General features: G+C 48.2%; 1 protein-coding gene across 1 annotated transcript in view; it reads right to left on the bottom strand.

Moving 5' to 3' along the window:
* The window catches only part of LOC135897904 (venom metalloproteinase antarease-like TtrivMP_A), a 248,462-nt gene that overhangs the window by 38,431 nt on the left and 189,656 nt on the right, over nucleotides 1-20,375 (bottom strand). The window contains exons 12-13 of the mRNA XM_070533531.1: nucleotides 9,781-9,889; nucleotides 145-285 (exon numbers count right to left, since the gene is read on the bottom strand). Of these exons, the coding sequence (XP_070389632.1) occupies nucleotides 145-285; nucleotides 9,781-9,889 (250 nt within the window). The remainder of the gene's footprint in view (nucleotides 1-144; nucleotides 286-9,780; nucleotides 9,890-20,375) is intronic.

The raw sequence follows: 20,375 nt of genomic DNA, 5'->3' as shown, positions 1-20,375 counted from the left end.
TTAATAACTTCTCTCCACCTTGCGGGTTTCCGCTGGACTATCACGTCAGAATGTGTGCATACTTCTCGCATACATCTACAGATCTTATTTTTGCTGTGCACGCACGTTTAAGAATCGTAGATCTACGATGTCCATATCACTCACCTCAAAAACGCGCTAATTACAGTAATGGTACAGTTTGAAAATGTGTAAGAATTCCGTCCTCCAGCTTTCGGGCTCATCACATATCCATCTTCTGCCAAGCAAAGAGCGGAATTGCTTTGGCCATCATGTACAGACCCTAATCTGAAAATAATGAATTGGCATAATATGGTGTAACATAGTACCTCGATAAGAAATGCGCTTGTCATGAACGTAACTCACCGATTGCTACTAGAAGTATTAGGCTCCCAGATTCAAAACAGTAATTAGCATCTAGTGGCATATTGAATGTATTAATCGTTATTAATACGCAACATGCTTATGTATTACAGCAGTTATCTGAATACTTATTTGAGAGCATTATGCAAGAGACAGTAATTTGTTTTTATCTTGTAACAGAAATATTTAAATGTTACATTTAGGTGTGAAATGAAATGGCTGATATGAATTGCAAAGGATACATTGACATAAACGGCAGAATGACAAGCCGGCGAGACGTACAGGAAATGTAGGTACGCAAATGTTACGAGCCAGAAATCACACCTAACGTGCGAAAAGTGACGACATTCTAGAGCGAAAGAGGCGCTGAGACCAGTGATGAAGTCAATAGCAAGGGCTGCCGGTGAATATATTTGTGGCTGAATGACTGCGGACGCCGCGCTGGTGTTCACGAGGTCGCGGGCAGTATTCCGTAGACTGGCAGTATTTGGAAGTTCACACGTGGGCCGAATGCAAAAACGCTTGAGTACGGCGCATTAGCTGCACGTTAAAGAATCACACGGGGTCGAACTTATTCTGGAATCCCCGAGCAGTTCCTGCGTCATAATTAGCAGGCCAGGCAGACGTTTCAATGCCCTCCTCACTAGGATATAATAGTGTTATCTCCCTTTTCTTGTCGAAATTCTTGTCCGGCTTCAACCCCCCCAAAATAATTGCTGTATCATCTCTCCACTATCAACGCTCGCGGCAGGCTTCGCCACAGTTTTGACGTAAGCTAGGGAAGCACGGCGCGTTCTCTGAATAAATGGAAGTCCTTCGCTGGTTCCGGGTGTGTGTGTCTTCCTATATCATCTGGCAACGAGCATGGCGGCGATTTCTAAGCTAGCATTGGCCCCGAGCGAAGCGAAGTAGGGAATTCGCAGCGGCTTAACATGGGGAATGTTTGGGAATTCGATTCCTTCATCAAAGGCGCTGACGAAAACTGGTATATGGCTCGCTTTCACAATTACTAGAAAGTAACGCAAATCGAAGACGGCATCATTTAGAAGTGCGCTTTCACCACGGATCTCGGTTAGCCCCGCACAAGTACCTCCAGGACATTCGGTTGCTTGCTAAACGGGATGAAAAGTCGTTCGAGGACCCAGTCAAAGTCTTGAAGGAACACTATGTCCCACGTAGCCAAGCAATAGCTGAAAGGTTCAAGCTCAACTACCAGTACCAGCTAGAAACGGAGTCAGTCTCGGCGTTTGCCGTAGAAGTAAAACACTTGGCTGCCAAGTGCGCTTGCGGAAATTTTCTGGATGACGCACTACGCGACCGGTTTATTATGCGGTTCCGGAACACGGCCATAACAGGCGACGCTGCTTGAGAAGAAAGAACTCCACTTCGAAACAGCTTGCGAGTTGGCAGAAGCAGCGGAACTCGTCGAAACAGAATTGAAGAGCTTGCGACCATCCGATCAAACTCCTCAATTGGATAGAGCCGTCCTATCATCAAGAAAGGCCACGCACAAGGAAACCCCAAGAAAAAGAAACCGCAAAGCTTCTTTTTTGGCGGATATTGCTACCGATGAGGAGATAAGCACGAAAGAATCAAATGCAAATATCTAAAGGTACGATGTCACTGGTGAAAGAATGTAGGGTATTTAACAAATGTAAATGGCAAAGTGGTATTTAACAGGAAGACAAATGACAAAGTGGTTAATGCACTTTTAGCACAGAGCGAGCCGAACCACGAACAGCTTTTTAATGTCGGGAGAAACAAGCGAATCCTGCTGCCCTATCTGGTAGAAATTAAAATCTCCTGCCACCGTGTTATCAAGGATATGGACGCCGGTGAAGCCGTATTTATTATCAATGAGCAAATCTACGCTAGAATGTCACGAAAACAAGATGGAAAGCGCCTTCTCGAACTAAATAGACCCGCTTCCATATCCTTGCTAACACGGTGGCCGGAGATTTTAATTTCTACCAGATAGGGCAACTGGATTCGTTTGTTTCTCCCGGCTTTAAAAAGCTGCTAGTGGTTCGGCTCGCTCTGTGCTAAAAGTACATTACCACTTTGTTCAGCCTGTCCGTTTGTAGCTGGGTGGTATGGAGCAGTGTTACCTCCATGACGCCTTTGTGACTGTAGAAATTCTTTATTTCTACCGACACGAATGCGGTTACGTTGTTTGACTTTGTGCTGCAGTCCAAACTTTGCAATCGATGAACGCAGGTTTTGACGACACCTGTCGATGTTGTTTTATTCGTATGGCGAACTTCAGTGCATTTACTGTAGGCGCCCACTACCCCTTGAAATGTGGACCTGTCAATTGGGCCTGCGAAATTGAAGTGCAATTTGCGCTAAGTTATGCTCGGTCTGTCCTAGTCCGGAACTGGGGCTCGTGGCGGAGTGCGTTGATTAACCTGGCATACTGTACACTCTGCCGCAAGTGTCTTGATATCCTTCTCTATTCCTGGCCTCCACATGTAGCTGTAGGCGCACTTCTTCATTGCAACAATGCCTGTGTTCGGCGTGGATGAGAGCAGAGGCTTGCGGGCGAAATGGGCCTGTAATGACAACTCGTAACTCTAGCGAGATGCAACCACAATGAAAGCTCAACTCCGTAGCTCTCTTGCGAAAAGTTTGGAGGACGATTAAGCTCCGCCTTTAAGAGATGAATGCGATAGCATTCAAAGACTCCTGACTGATTCTCACGCTTCCCGCCAACTGCAGCTTATCTACTTAATGTTTAGAGGAAAACAATAGCGGGATGCACGAAGGCGAGCTTTTGTATAGAAACGCGGCCTCTTGCGTGGGCCGCGGGTCTGCGGAGGCGAGCGCCATCTGTGTGGTGTTGTTGCAAAGAACCGAGTGGGGCGCACCGCTTTACGAATGGTAGAAAGGCTGGAAAAGTGGTTTGTCTTTGTGTTTCCACGTAACAGAATTATGTTAACTCGTACACTTAAATTATAATCCGATGCTATCATGTCGCTTGGTTGTGTGTAAGTTGTACTTCACGATTTTTCGAACGCGTTTTACTATGAGAAATTTTATTATTTCAGTAACGCCTTTGAGCTACGCAGAATGTGTGCCTGGTTTGGTATGCGTGGTTCGTAATAATGTTTGACTGACAAAACGGTCGGCGCGGGACACCGACACCAGATTCTATGCGACACGGTGCCCTTATCGCTATCACGTTAAAAGCGTTGAAGTTGTCTTCTTGCAGTTTTCGAGCACTGGCTTTCCTGTAGAACTTTGTACAGCTTGGACAATGTCGGGTCATCTTATGTGGCCGTTGCCAACACGCAGCCAACTTGAAGCGAGTCCTCAATGGTTTCGTTGAGGGTTAGGCGGCTGAGTGCGTCGGTGCTTCTTGGGTCTACGACTTTGTGTACCGCCCAGGAAACAACCACCGAAACGAAGGAAGTCTGCCTTATCCGCGCCTTCCTTGTCCACGCAAGCTCCGGCTTGCGTTTTCACTGCGCCTCGGTAAAGCAAAATCAAGACTCCAAGCATCTCAACGCGCTCGCTTGCCCGCGAGGAGCTGGATACTTGAAGAACCGCTCAGCAGCCTTGAAGTGCACATTCATTCTTTCGCATTTACAAGAAAATTGGAAATGCTTAAGTGTCCTCAAATTCGTTTATGATGGATTACGGCAGCCATATAGAATCTGTTTAAATATTCACTAAAATATGCACTCATGTTTCCTGCACTACATGACTGCATAGTGCCTCAATAACTGTTGGTTGGTATATATACTGAATTTGACATTTTTTGTTGATCTATTAGGGCACCGTAGAGTTGCACTCTGAATATTCCTCAATTACATGATTGAAGACACGAATGGGATCCATTGCTAACACCGCTTCCTGAATTCAGTCTATTATCTGGTTTAACGGAAGTCTAGCATTGCCCTGACTCAAGAGCAGATTACCTCGGTGACTATTTTACAAACTACCAAGACTAAGGTAATGTGCCCATAGTTCTTGAATTTCTTAGGTTTTGTCTTTAAGGGCTTTTATAATTTTTACGCACTCCCATGCCTGCGGTACACAGGAATTCACCCGCGCACTAACACGATATTCCACTCGAATACTTACCAGTTCGAACAACGTCTAAATAAATAAATAAATAAATAAATAGTAGCGGGGAATATGGTATGTATCGTTATGCACACTGCCATCGCTTCGGCGTGAGACTCGAGGTCGAGCTACTGATGCCAAGAGCTAGGACTGGCCATACAGAGGTACTTGCAATCCCTCGGACGAGCTTCAATAAATCCACTTTTCATTTGGTGGAAGTGCGGGGTAACTTCCAAAGCTGTTACTCCGAAGCCGGACGGCTACCTACTGCGGCGATAAAGCCTGACAAAACCACTCAGGCAGATACACCACAGCCTCCAGCTGTTATCGTTTCTGGTGTGGTGTGCCAGCGTGATCCTGACAGCTTTAGTGACACCGATGATCATCACGTGAAGGATTAGTTCTCATCGTAGGAACGGGTGAGCCAACACAACAAGTGGGACGATGCCACCCAGTTGCACAATGTGCTGTTTCTCTTAACCGGCATCGCGAACCTCCGGTTCCGAAACCACGAACTCGATTTCAAAACAAGGAGTGCATTCAAGACGAGCTTCGCAGAAGTGTTTGGGCGGCCCGCTGTGCGCAAACTGCGTGCTGAAGAACGCTTGCGTGGGCGTGCGCAACATCACGGAGAAACTTTCACAAGTTACATCGACGATGCCATTGACCTGTGTAGGCGCGTGAAATCTTCAATGGCAGAAGAGGGCAAGACAAAAGGCATTATGATAGGCATCGATGAGGGCACCTTCGACATGTTAGCTAAGGATGCCCGTACAGTAGCCAAAGTTATCAATTTGTGCGTAAGTTCTGACGAGCTACGGAAACAACGCTTCTTAGCTCGGCGCCCACCACCTACGGAAAATTCTAGCACATTGGTTATTGGCGACAACCAAACAACTCTGCTGACGCAGATAAAAGGATTTGTGGGTGAGAAGGTCGCGTGACAGCTCTCCGTTTTGCAAACAACGGAGAAGCCTTCTAACAATTTGGCTCCAGTGATCCGACAGATGATTGAAGAGCAAGTGAACGAAGCTCTTTTATCACCGTGTCGGCTGCCTCCCTTGGCCGCACCTGTGACGTATGCTGAACACGTTGTAAGGGCGCCTCGCCTGTTGTTTTTCCTCTGCCTGCAGGTCCTCGCCCACCGGTGCTCTATCCTCCGCCTTCGCCTCGCCAGCCGGCGGCTTCCTTTTTCAGCGCACAGCAGCAGGGAACAAATCCTTGGCGCACTGCTGACAACCATCTAATATCCTACGCCTGTTGTTCCCCGGGACATGTAGCATGCTTGTGCCACCGACGCTTCCCGGCCTTCATGGGCACCACGCGAGCCCCCAGCTACGGCTTCCGACCATTGCGTAGGCCACAACAGCCGCCACCGAAAGTCTACGCTGCTGATGACACAGCAGCTTCCCATTCACAGCCCTATGATACTCATCGCTCGCCTTCCCCGCGTCGCCGCTCACTCTCACCCAGGCGGCGTCAACACAGCTCGAGTACCACTGAGGCAGATAACTTATTTCCGCAGTTCCTGAGGCGTGAACTGCGTAATCATCGGAATATCAAAGTCCTCGCTTTTCACCCGCCAACGTTATTGGAGAGCCGTTGATGGCATCAAATATCTTGTGCTCGTCACTACAGATGCTGCTGTATCTGTTATTAGTGAAAAGCTTGGTCGTTCATTACGGAAAGTGACCATGACGCCTTCGGTGCTATCGCTTAGAACAGCTAGTGCACAAGAAGTTCTGCTAGGCGCTATGTGCACTGTCAGGATGCTGATCAGAGAGATTATGTACTCGTAAAATTTTTTTGGGTTAACTTGTCGCTCACACGATGTAATTCTCGGCTGGGATTTTCTTTCGCGCCATCATGCCATCGTTGACTGTGCGTGTGCTGAGGTTTAGTTCTCCGTTCAGTGCGATTACCCATCTCAAAACTTTCAAGTCCATGATCTTGGAACTATCTGTGTAGCTTCAGATACTGACCTTCCTTTTCACAGTGCTGTAACTGTTCCTCTTTCATGCACATCGCTTGCCGACGCGACGGCCATGTTTACACTAGCTGCCGCCTTCAGTAGCCGCCAGCCTATATTATTGCCTTTCTCCCTCGTTATGGTTCACCAAAGTGCTGCAGAAATACTGGCTTCTAACCGAGCAGCGTACTCTTTGGCTTCGCACGGTGGCGATATTATTGGCACGATCCAGATTGTGGGCGCTAACGTTATTGTGCATTTTCCTGTTACCGACGATGTGGCTACTGCTGGCGTAAGAGCAATTACGTGCCATAGGCCATCTGAATGGACACCGCCGGAGGTTTTTGTCGCTTTGTTGCCAATGGCCTCAATCTGACACAACGTGAGCGGCTACTTAGTCTTTTAAATGATTTTCACGCATCTTTTCATTGAACCAAACGTCATTAGGCTGTACAAGTACCGTCTCACACCACATTTATATGGGGCATCAGGCACCATTACGCCAGCGTCCGTACCGCGTGTCATCAACCGAACGTCATGTCATCACAGAGCAAGTTGAGGACATGCTTGAACGTGGTGTTATCAAACCATCCCGCAGTCCTTGGTCGTCTGCCGTAGTACTAGTTAAGAAAAGAGGTGGCTTGATTTGTGTCTGTGTGGACTATCGTCGCCTCAACAATATTACACGTAAAGATGTCTACACTCCACCGCGCATAGTGACGCCCTGGATTGTCTACATGGGGACGAATTCTTTTCCGTCTTTGGAGTTGCCATCGGGCTATTGGCAAGTGCCGATAGATGATTCCGATCGCTCGAAGACAACTTTCGTTACGCCTGATCGCCTGCACGAATTTACGGCAATGCCATTCGGCCTATCCAATGCGCGCGCGACATTAGAAAGGACGATGGACAATATTTTACAAGGCCTCAAATGAAAGACATGTTTGTTTAATTTAGACGACGTGGCAGTTTCCTCCATTAATTTTACCGCAAACCTCTCTTGTCTACGCAACGTGCTTACTTGCCTTGCCACCGCCGGCCTTGGAGCCGCTGTGGAGCCCGATGCTTGGCCACATCGTTTCCAAAGACGGCGTCCTTCCCGACCTTGACAAGCTTCGCGCTCTCGCAGAATTTCGGCAGCTGACTACGGTGAAAGAGCTCCGAACTATTGTCGGTCTCTGCTCTTATTTTCGTCACTTTGTGCCCAATTTTGCCTGCGGCATCGCACCCCTGACGAAGTTCCTAGCTGGCCCTGGTGATCTTCATGATTGGACTCGGGAATGCGAGCGAGCGTTCACCACTTTGCGTCGTCTGCTTTCCTCAATGCCCGTTCACGTTACTAGGACCCGAGTGCTCCGACCGAAGTTCATAGGGACGCCAGCGGCATTGGTGTTGTAGAAGTTCTTGCACAACGCAAGCCTGGCTTCCCGGAATATGTGGTTGCCTATGTGAGCTGTGCCCTCAGAGAGGCAGAAACCAACTATTCTATCACAGAAAAAGAGTGCTTGGCTATAGTTTAGGCTTTAAGCATATTTCTCCTTTACTTGTATGGCCATATTTTCAATGTTGTGACAGATAACCACGCACTATGCTGGCTTACGCCACTGATAGACCCGTTGGGTTGTCTTGGACGATGGCCTCTTCGACGCCAAGAATTTGACATTTGTGTGCTCTATCGCTCCGAACGTCAACATTATGGCGCAGATGCGCTCCCCCGAACACCCATGCGATCCGACGAACCGCCGTCCTCATCCATGGATTGCCCGGTTGCGACGCTTACTGTTGCTGACATGCCGTCTGAACAGACGAAAGATCCGGGGATTGCATCTCTCACTGACGTTCTCATGAGTTCTTTAATGGCTTCATGCCCTCGACCCTTTCGTCGCCAAGCCAACGATTTTGGGACATGGGACGCCATCTTGTATCGCCGAAACAATCAGCCGGAAGGCAGCAAATGCCTTCTGGTAATCCCTAGGGCTATGCGTTCCGGCAGGTGCACGTATTTCCAGGCAGACCCACGACAAGCTCATGCTGTCGTCCTGAAGACGTACGAGCGGCTCCACCAGTGGTACTACTGGCGCGTCATGTATTCTTATGTCCACATATAGATTCGGTCTTGTGCAGCCTGCCAGCGACGCAAGACATCTCCTGATACGACAGGCTCCTGCAACCTTTATAGTGACCTGCGCGTCCTTTTGACCGGGTTGGCATTGACCTTTATGGGCCTCTTCCATGCACTGACAAGAATGCCGAAACTGCTGCACTTGCTTCAGCTGCTGCTCGCGACGTCACCGCGTTCATCTTACGGCATTTCATCTTAAGGCACGTAGCACCGCGAGAACATCTCAGCGATCGAGGCCGTGTCTTCGTGTCCGAAATTATCAATTAGCTACTCGCCGCGTGCCACACTATTCACCACACCACTACGGCACATCGCCCACACACCAACGGCCTAGCGGAACGGTTCAACCACACTCTTGGTGATATGCTTACAATGTATGTTGCGTCTGTTCATTCCTATTGGGACGAAGTTCTCCCTTTCGTGACGTACGCGTTTAATACGGCCATTAAGGCTACCACAGGTTTATCACCATTTTTTCTTCGTTATGGACGTGAACCACCCTCTACCCTTGACCCCGTACTACCCTATCACACGGACGCCTCTGAATTTCCGCCTCTTTCCGAAGTTGCTCGCTATTGAAGAGTGCCGTCAACTGGCTCGCTCATTCATGTCGGATAGCGCAGGCATCCAAAAAGATCACCGTGACAACAAACAGCCTATACAGTCCTTCTCCGTGGGTCCTCATGTCTGGCTTCGGCTGCCCTTCCAATCTCCATGCCTTAGCCCAAAGCTCGCTCCGGAATATCAGTGTCTGTACCGTATCCTGGGGTCTGCATTGCCTATAAACTATGTGATACAACCGGTGACGCCATCTTCGGACAAGTGCCGCCGTGGCCGCGAGGCGGTTCACGTCAGGTGCCTGAAGCCGTACCACGACCTCCTCATCGTGTCATCACCTTAGGTCGCTAGGATGGCTCATCTTCGCCGCGGGGGCAAATGTCGTCGGGAATATACGTCTAGCGCTCTGCGCACTGCCATCGCTTCGGCACGCGACCTGAACTTAAGCTGCTGATGTCAAGAGCTAAGACTGGTCATACAGAGCTACTTGCGATTCCTCGCACGAGCTTCAATAAATCCCACTTACAAAATAAATAAATAAACAACACAACCACTGAGAGAGCTGGGAGTACGCGCTCATCTGGTTTATCTATATTTAAGAACGAGTTGTGAGTGATACTGGAAAGTTTGTTCTCTTGCTAAAAAAATATATAGCAGTGTTATATTTTTTGTGGAGAAAACAGTAATCTCAAGAAACACTTACGCATGTCCTATTTCGTGAGCGGCGACTTGCACCCCAGAAAACATTCCAGGCTGGTCTTCTCCCACGACACCTTTCCACTTAGTGCAGATTTTCCGTGGATAGGCCATACCTGTGACAAGATGAGATGTTATAAAAAATATGCTCACAAAATAGCAAATGTTAAGGCCAATCCAAAGGCCGGTAGCTGTTAGAGTCAATTTTTATTTTGGTAATGCTGCTATCATTAAGGTCTACAGAAAACAACAGAAGAAGAATATCAGAGCATTCAAAGATATTCACGAGATCGAGCGATATTAACAAGCAGTTGTCGAATAAAAATCAGGTACTTGATTTTCACTTGGTCGTAACTGCACACGAGGCACAATTGCCATTAAAGCTTTGCTTCATGAATGATTGTTCTCCTGGTAATGCAAAGAATGGGAAGGTTAGGCTATCTGTAAATAAAGAAATACTTATAGCGACCTCAGATGGGAAAGAATTTCCACAACTGCAATGGTCTATACGCTACACTTAGTGATGTAAAATTTCCGGAAATTTTGAAGCCATCGGAAAAATAACCTGCAAACAAGCTTTTCCTGAAATTTAGAAAACATTGGGAAAATATCCTTACCTATCTTAGCATATAAAAGCAAAAATAGCAGACGATGGCTTGCATACACAGACGTGTTTAATGACACTGCATGACAAAAATGTCACTTTTCTTATTCTCACGGAAATTCTTGGTAACTTACGGAACTCTCATCATCATCGGCCGTGCCATTAAAGCTGTGTGTTTTAATGCGAGCTAGGTGCATCCTCGCTTCCTTCATTAAGGACGCGAGGTTGGTGCATTTTTTTTGCTCACCTCGAGAACTATACTTTTTAAGATTATGGATGGCATGTGTACGTCAAGCGGTCACTCAGATAACCCACAATGGCTAAGTAATAGGTGACACAAATACGCACCCTTAGACGTACGGAACGGGGGGGGGGGGGGGGGAAAGAAGCGCTCATAACTATATAGATGTTCTTGTAGGACTCAATTGACACTACTTACCCATGGTAAACTATTATTTCAAATGTTTTAAACATTTTGTGTGAGAAAACTGTTTTTGAATAATTGAAGGAATGAAGATCAAAATTTTTACTCGAAATTTCTTCTTTAAACCGCATTCTCCTCACATCAGTGCGACGAAGGGAATTTAGTTTTTTCTTGTGTTTGGACTGTTTTGGCACGAGGTAAACTATCATGACTTCCGACTTTGCGACTTTGTTTCTTTCTAAAATCAGCGTAGCCCTTTATTAAAGAAACATGCGGATCCCACACAGTGCGGAAATCGATGTAAGCGAAGCTTTTTGTGCTATTTCCCTTGAATGGCGAAAATTAGCGGTGATGTCAGCGGTGAATGCGTAAGTTCTTAAGTGTTTAGTACAGTACAAAAGTTGAAGTTGGAATTGGAGTTTATTTCGCCACAGTGTTTCAATGTTTACAAATTCATACATGAGGCAAAGATACAACGTGTGGTGTGGAATGCGGGAAAAAAGCTGCGAAATAAACGCAGCTTGACTGGCCCCACATCCCAGCAATACAAGGCAGAAAAGTGACAGCATTCGTAGTCATGAAAACAAGTAAATAGGCACATGAATACATAGTGAAATTGGTACAATAAGGAATATAATTATACAAAAACGAAAAATTCAAAAATATTTGCACTCCTCGAGAAGACAAAAAATTTAACATCGCAAAAATGCATCATCTCAAGCCGCATTTTTGCACCAAAAAAACAAAACAAGAAATACATCATGTCAGTAAAAAAGATTGGACATATCTTGTCGCGAAAGAAGGCGTAATCGCTCTAATGAAAAATTGAACTTGTTTAGTATGTGGGGGAGTGAATGTTTCAGCATTTGGAGACCATATAGTTTGTTCGGCATCGAGGAACCTTCCAATAATCGCTCTGTCTAGTAGGTCGAGACGAGGTGCTGCCCTCTAAGCATGCTATGGAGGTAAGATTATTATTTCCTTTGTTAAATTCTGTTTTCAAGGACACTAATGAACAATAGTCATACATGTTATCAAATCTTAGTACTTTGAATTTGTTGAATAAAGACGAGGTATGTGCATTATATTCGGCATTTGCTATACAACGTAATGCATTTTGGTTAATGCATTCTGGTTAACATCCCTGCCTGTCTCTGCATTATTGAGGTATGTGCATTATATTCGGCATTTGCTATACAACGTAATGCATTTTGGTTAATGCATTCTGGTTAACATCCCTGCCTGTCTCTGCATTATTGAGGTATGTGCATTATATTCGGCATTTGCTATACAACGTAATGCATTTTGGTTAATGCATTCTCGTTAACCTCCCTGCCTTTCTCTGCATTATTTTCTCTCTCTCTCTCTTTGAAGCGTGAGTAATTTTTGCTTAGATTGCAGGGTGCCAGTGCCCCACAACAAAAGACCATAGCGTAGCTGTGAACAAAAAAGCGTGTTATAGATAGTTAACATCTGAGTAGTCAGTAGAAATGATTGACATCTCCTAAGCATGCCTAGCGCCTTACTTAGCTTTTTTCTTACCATTTTACTTTGGGAATCCCACAACATATGCTCGTGAAAAATTATTCCCAATGTTTTAGCTGTCGAAGAAAAAATCAATCGCGGAATCATTCAGGTATTGCTTTGAAGTAGCCATGTACGTTGTTCCCTTCAATCGAAACAGAACAGCTTTGGTTTTTAAGGAGTTGATTTGTAGGGAGTTTACGGTCGACCATGCATACAAGTCACCTAGTGTCGCATTTGCTGCTGAAATAATGTGATTTACGTCCATAGCTGTGAAAAACAGGGAAGTGTCATCCGCATATACAGTAGAATCTCGATAAACGGAAATCGGTTAAACGGAATCAACGCTTAAACGGAACAAACGCCTCGCAGTTGGTTGGTTTTGTATTAAGGCAATGTAAAAAAAATCCCGTTAATCGGAACTCGAATTTTCTGACCACCGTATAAACGGAACCGAAAATAGACTCGAAACCGCAACTTCACGTTCACGCAAAGCCCCATCGCGGTACGCATCACTGTCTGTATGTTCAAATTCACAGTGATGTAGCAACATGTCCGGAAAATACCGTGCAGAGCATTGTAGCTGATGTCTGTCCCCCCGATGAAAGCGAAGACGAGGATGAAGAAGTCGAACACGAGACTGCCGACTCTGATCCTGTGGTGACACCTGCGCAGGCGGAATCGGCAGTCCAAATGCTGAAGAGTTTCTTCCAACGAGAAGAAGGTTCGGAGCTGTTTTTGAGCAGCCTGTCTAGTATGAGTGGTGCCATTCAAAGAAAACGGTTGCGAGAGCTCAAACAAGCAAACATAAAGTCCTTTTTCACAAGCCAATAAATCGCAGTTCCCGCTGATTTCCACGGAATAAGTGGACTATTGAGATTTTTTTAAAAATTTTAGTAGTGCTCTGAAAAAAAAGTTCATTGCTTACCGCTTTTGTGCAATAAAGTTTGTGCCCGTAGCATACAGTCCTCTTTAATACCTAGATTTTGCACCTGAGATCCGCTTCAGCGGAGACTGCCAATTGCGCGCACGCCTGTCTCGTCGGGACCAAGCAGTCTGGAACGGATTGCGAAATCCTGAACCTCCTCTCGCTAAACGAAACTCCTGATAAACGGAACATAATTTCCCGGTCCCTTGAGGTTCCGTTTAACGAGAGTCCACTGTATGACATATTGGGTTGTCTGGCTTATGTTTATAATGTCGTTGATATATGTAATGAAAAGTAGCCTCAATAAACTACCTTGAGGTACACCTTGAGCAACTTTCTGCAAGGACGATTGTTCTGCATTTCTGCTTACACACTGTAGCCTATTGCTCAAATAACTGGCAAGTGATGCGCTGATGTCAAACATTGCCTTGCGTGCACCACTGCAGTTTGCGTGGTCCTCAGAATACACAGGGAGATGTGTTTGCTTGAGGCGTTATTGCGCGTCATTGTTCATAATTTTGGTACCTTTGAGAAGTATCATTGCCTTATATGCCGTATCGCATTGTGGCCGAAGGGTTAAACTTCATTTAAATTATGGGGCTGTGCCTAACTCAGTTGATTATTATCTTTAAGAAATAAAATTGTAGTGTTCTACGTGCGAAAACAACAATCTAATAATGAGGCACGCCATTGTAGGGGACTCAGAAAATTTGGACCATCTGGGGTTCTTCAAGGTGCACCTAAATTTAGGTGCACGGGTGTTTTCGCATTTCACCCCCATGGAAATGCGGCTGCCGTCGCCGGGATTCGATCCTGCGACCTCGTGCTTAGCAGTACAATACTGGAGCCACTAAGCAAGCACGGCGTGTGAATAATATAATTGTATGTATACAATGCATACGTACATTCGCGGTCTGCACCACGTTTTGCTGCGTAGCGAATACGCTCCTGTTTCGCACGACACTTGTGACACGTGTACTTATATTTATCGGGCAACCACGTTTCGCCGCCTAACAAATCTTATCGTACAGCACGGGACGCGCTTGCATGTATCTGAAGTTTCTGGAAAGTTATCGATGCTTCTGTCCGCAGTCTGTTCTCGCCGAACCTTGTGTTATCTGATTTATTCGCCTGACGCGCATGGTGTAGAACTTTGTGGAAGGCATGCGGGTCCCGACGATTAGTCTGGAAAATTCGATGACTACTGTATAAAAGCCGACGCGCTTAACCCACTGATCAGATTTCCGACGATCGCCCACTGTGTTCGCCGCTATCGTTGTGCTTTAAGTGTAGCCTGTTTTGTGGGCACAGGTTCGCCCAATAAAAGCTAGTTTTGTCTTTCACAGTACTGCTAGTGTGTCATTTAACGTCACTACCACGTGACATCTGGTGGAGGTGCTGGTGCGTTCATGTACCGAACGCCCCCGCAAAGCCGCGACCCAAGCCCGAAGCCCGAGGACAGAACCAACATCGCCCAAGACCAACGTGCTAGCCGCAGACTGCAAGGACTGCCCCCAGAGCACGGACTTCTACCTGAGGCGACAAAGAAGATCGTGGTCAAGACAACCCCAATGGCTGCCCCAGCGTCCCCTAGTATCCTACAACAACCTCGGGGCCCACCAACCTTCCATGGAGCAGCGACTGAAGACCCGGAATCATGGCTGGAGACCTACGAACGAATCGCAACATTCAACAACTGGGACTTCGACGAGAAGCTGCGGCATATTATTATTTTAATAAAGTTTATCTATCTATCTATCTATCTATCTATCTATCTATCTATCTATCTATCTATCTATCTATCTATCTATCTATCTATCTATCTATCTATCTATCTATCTATCTATCTATCTATCTATCTATCTATCTATCTATCTATCTATCTATCTATCTATCTATCTATCTATCTATCTATCTATCTATCTATCTATCTATCTATCTATCTATCTATCTATCTATCTATCTATCTATCTATCTATCTATCTATCTATCTATCTATCTATCTATCTATCTATCTATCTATCTATCTATCTATCTATCTATCTATCTATCTATCTATCTATCTATCTATCTATCTATCTATCTATCTATCTATCTATCTAATCTATGTCTACTTCGCCTTAGAAGACACCGCCAGAACTTGGTTTGAGAACAGGGAATCGACCTTGACAACGTGGGACCTGTTCCGTAGCGGCTTCCTACGCACCTTTACAAGCGTCGTGCGCAAGGAAAGGGCCGAAGCTATGCTGGACGCCTGAGTGCAGCTACCAAACGAGAACGTTGCCATTTTTACGGAAGAAATGAGCCGTTTGTTCCGCCACGCCGACCCGGACATGGCCGAGGAGAAGAAAGTCCGCCTACTGGTGCGTGGTGTAAAGGAGGAACTTTTCGCCGGGATGGTAAGAAGCCCACCGAAGACCGTCGAAGAGTTTCTTCGTGAGGCGACGAACATCGAGAAGACACTCGAAATGCGGAACCGGCAATTCAACCGCCGTACAAGCTCTACCCACTACGCAGGAATTCAATCACTGGCCACGGACGATCTGCGCGAGACCATCAGGGCCATTGTGCGCGAAGAACTGCGCAAGGTCTTGCCTTCGTCGCAGCCTCAGGTGGCCTCGATCGTGGACATCGTAAAAGAAGAGGTGCACCGATCGCTTGGAATTCCTGAGGTGCAACCAGAACCGCCGCAGCCTCAGCCGCAAGCGATGAGCTACGCCGCCGTCGCCCGCCGTCAAGGTCCCCTTCCACTACCGCGCCAGGGCCCCGTAACGCCGCAATTCCGTCGACCACCACCGCCGCCGCCAGCACGCCCACCCGTCGCCGAGCGCAGCTACCCGAGGAAGACAGACGTTTGGCGCGCTCCTGACCACCGCCCGCTCTGCTGCCACTGTGGAGAAGCAGGTCACGTCTACCGACGATGCCCATACCGAGAGATGGGACTGCGAGGTTTCGCCGTCAACGCGCCGCGTCCACAGCTTGGAGAGCGCCCACGTGACATCGCCGACTACCTCGCCGCTACTCAATGGAGCTCTCGACGACCGTCGCGTTCGCCATCACCAGGCCGCTACCTGTCGCCGCAGCGCCGACCATACACTGGCCCAGCCCGGGGCCGGCCAGCGAGCCCATATCCGGAAAACTAAAAGCAGCAACCGATGGAGGTGCGGTTGCTGTTCGTCGAACTGAGGAAGATCCTCCGCCGCCGACGAAGTCGACGAAGAAACCATCTCGACGACCTAATGACGACACGCCACCGTCCCGACGAAGTCAGCAAGCCAAGACTACACCGACGAAAGACGACTTGACGACGCGACGTTCCAGCTTCAGTTCAACACGACGCAGCCGTGATCCGACGCCAAGACCTAACTGCAACGCCAGACAAAGAACCACCGACCTCGACGTGCTTCTCGATGGCCACGCAGTTACCGCCTTAGTGGACACAGGTGCTGATTACTCCGCAATGAGTGGACACATCGCCGCCCATTTGAAGAAAGTTAAAACTGCATGGGAAGGCCCTCAAATTCGAACCGCTGGAGGACACCTCATTACGCCGACTGGAGTCTGCACGGCAAGAATAACCGTTCATGACCGGACTTACCCTGCCACCTTCGTTATCCTCCAACAGTGTTCACGAGACGTCATTCTCGGCGTGGACTTCCTGAACCAACACGGCGCAATCATCGACCTGAAGTCGAAGTCAATAACGCTGTCGGAAGATCAAGCGATACCGCCGGAGAGCCCTCGTAGTCTCCACGCCTTGAGAGTGCTCGAAGATCAAGTGAGCATCCCGCCTCGCTCCAGCATTGTCATTTCGGTTGGCACCGAAACACCCGCTGACGTAGAAGGCGTCATCGAAGGCGACCAATGTCTACTGCTCGACCGTGAATATTGCGTCGCAAGAGGGATCGCTCGACTGTACGGAGGAAACACGAAGGTGTTGCTGACAAACTTCAGCCAGGAGTTCAAGCACATCAACAAGGACACGACGATCGCATACATCGAGGAAATTCAGGAAAGCAGCGATGCGTTTGTCCTCTCGGATTCTGTCGAATCTACCCCGACGACCGTAGTTCCCGAGCCAGACTTCGACATAAATCCAAGTCTCCCCGTGATTAAGAAGCAACAGCTCAGAAGTCTGCTTCGAAGATACAAAGACTGCTTTTCGACGTCATCGAGGATTCGACAAACACCAGTCGCCAAGCATCGCATAATAACCGAGGAGAGCGCTCGACCACTCCGCCAGAGCCCTTACCGAGTTTCACCGCGAGAACGCGAAGCTATAAGAGAACAAGTCGACGAAATGCTGCGCGACGACATCATCCAGCCGTCGAAAAGCCCGTGGGCATCCCCTGTTGTCCTGGTAAAGAAAAAGGACGGAACCCTACGTTTCTGCGTCGATTATCGTCGTCTGAACAAGATCACGAAGAAGGACGTATACCCCCTCCCACGGATAGACGACGCATTAGATCGGCTCTGCAACGCTAAATACTTCTCCTCGATGGACCTCAAGTCTGGCTATTGGCAAATAGAAGTCGACGAAAGAGACCGCGGAAAGACCGCCTTCATCACCCCAGACGGCTTCTACGAGTTCAAGGTTATGCCATTTGGACTGTGCTCGGCGCCTGCAACGTTCCAGCGCGTGATGGACACGGTTTCAGCGGCATTGAAATGGCAGACCTGTCTCGTTTACTTGGATGACGTCGTTGTATTCGCCGGAAATTTCGACGATCACCTTAGGCGGCTTGTCACAGTACTAGAGGCCATCAAGTCATCAGGGCTCACTCTGAAGCCAGAAAAATGCCGCTTCGCTTACGACGAGCTTCTGTTCCTAGGCCACGTCATCAGTAAATCCGGAGTACGCCCCGACCCCCAGAAAACAGCTGCCATCGCAAAGTTCCCCCAGCCCACCGACAAGAAGGCAGTGCGTAGATTCCTTGGCATGTGTGCCTACTACAGGCGCTTTGTCAAGGACTTTTCACGCATCGCCAAGCCGTTGACACGTCTAACTAAATGTGATGTCGAGTTCAAGTGGGAAACGCCGCAGGCCGACGCATTTGAAGAACTGAAACGACGCATGCAGTCGCCGCCGGTACTTGCGCACTTCGACGAGTACGCCGATACAGAAATCCATACTGACGCCAGTAGACTAGGCCTCGGTGCCGTTCTAGTCCAGAGGAGAAACGGAGTCGAACAGATGATAGCTTACGCTGGCCGGTCGCTGTCAAAGCGGAAGGCAACTATTCTACGACCGAAAAGGAATGCCTCGCCATCGTTTGGGCTACAGCTAAATTTCACCCTTATCTTTATGGCAGGCCATTCAAAGTCGTCAGTGACCATCACGCGTTGTGTTGGCTAGCGAATATAAAGGATCCTTCAGGACGACTAGCGCGGTGGAGCCTCAGACTACAAGAATACGACATCACTGTCACCTACAAGTCCGGACGAAAACACTCCGATGCCGATTGCCTATCACGCGCCCCCATTGACCCGCCGCCGCAAGACGACGAGAATGACGACGCCTTCCTTGGAATGATAAGCGCGGAAGACTACGCTGCACAGCAACGGGCAGACGCGGAGCTAAAAGGCCTCGTCGAATTTTTGGAAGGGCACACCGACGTTGTCCCCAGGGCATTTAAGCGCGGATTATCTTCCTTCACGCTTCAAAACAATCTACTCGTGAAGAAGAACTTTTCACCAGTCCGCGCCAACTACCTTCTTGTTGTCCCGTCAGGACTTCGTCCAGAAGTATTGCACGCCCTACATGACGATCGGACCGCTGGACACCTAGGATTTTCCCGGACACTATCGAGGATACAAGAAAAGTATTATTGTCCGCACCTGACCGCCGACGTCGCCCGTTATGTCAGAACATGCCGAGACTGTCAGCGACGCAAGACACCGCCGACAAGGCCAGCCGGATTACTACAGCCAATCGAGCCTCCATGCCGACCATTCCAGCAGATCGGGATGGACTTGCTGGGACCCTTTCCGACGTCAACAACCAGAAATAAGTGGATCGTCGTGGCGACGGACTACCTCACCCGCTTCGCTGAAACTAAAGCACTGCCGAAAGGTAGCGCAGCCGAAGTGGCGAAATTCTTTGTCGAAAACATCCTGCTGCGACAGGGCGCCCCAGAAGTCCTCATCACCGACAGAGGAACGGCCTTTACAGCGGAGCTCACTCAAGCCATTCTGAACTACAGTCAGACAAGGCACGGGAGGACAACGGCCTACCACCCGCAGAGGAATGGTCTTACGGAGCGGCTGAATAAGACCCTCGCCGACATGCTAGCGATGTACGTCGACGTCGAACACAAGACGTGGGATGCCGTCCTGCCGTACGTAACGTTCGCTTACAACACGGCGGTGCAAGAAACAACACAGATCACGCCGTTTAAGCTGGTTTACGGCAGGAATCCGACGACGACGCTCGACGCCATGCTGCCGCACGTCACTGACGAGGAAAATCTTGACGTCGCTAGCTATCTCCTGCGCGCCGAAGAAGCCCGGCAGCTCGCCCGCCTGCGGATCAAGAACCAGCAGAGGACCGACAGCCGATACTACAACCTCCGACGACGCTTTGTCGAGTACCAGCCCGGTGACCGTGTTTGGGTTTGGACCCCTATACGCCGACGAGGACTGAGCGAGAAGCTTTTGCGTCGCTATTTCGGACCGTACAGGATCATCCGACGTATTGGCGCACTGGACTATGAGGTCGTGCCAGACGGCATTTCGCTGTCACAGCGGCGCCGCTCACGACCTGAAATTGTCCACGTTGTGCGACTCAAGCCGTACCACCAGCGTTGACAAACTTTGGGACTTCGCGTAACTGACCTTTGGACTTTGTTTCTTTTCGTTGTTTTGTTACTTATGTTTAATAAGTGTCCTTTTGTTTTTCGCTCTCTTTGTAGCATCGGGACGATGATTTTTTTAACAGGGGGGTATTGACACGTGTACTTATATTTATCGGGCGACCACGTTTCGCCGCCTAACAAATCTTATCGTACAGCACGGGACGCGCTTGCATGTATCCGAAGTTTCTGGAAAGTTATCGATGCTTCTATCCGCAGTCTGTTGTCGCCGAACCTTGTGTTATCTGATTTATTCGCCTGATGCGCATGG

The sequence above is a fragment of the Dermacentor albipictus genome, chromosome 2 (assembly GCF_038994185.2).
Source record: "Dermacentor albipictus isolate Rhodes 1998 colony chromosome 2, USDA_Dalb.pri_finalv2, whole genome shotgun sequence".
Lineage (NCBI taxonomy): Eukaryota > Metazoa > Arthropoda > Arachnida > Ixodida > Ixodidae > Dermacentor > Dermacentor albipictus.
Note: the sequence above shows the minus strand (reverse complement) of the source record. Positions and strands in the feature narration are given on the sequence as shown.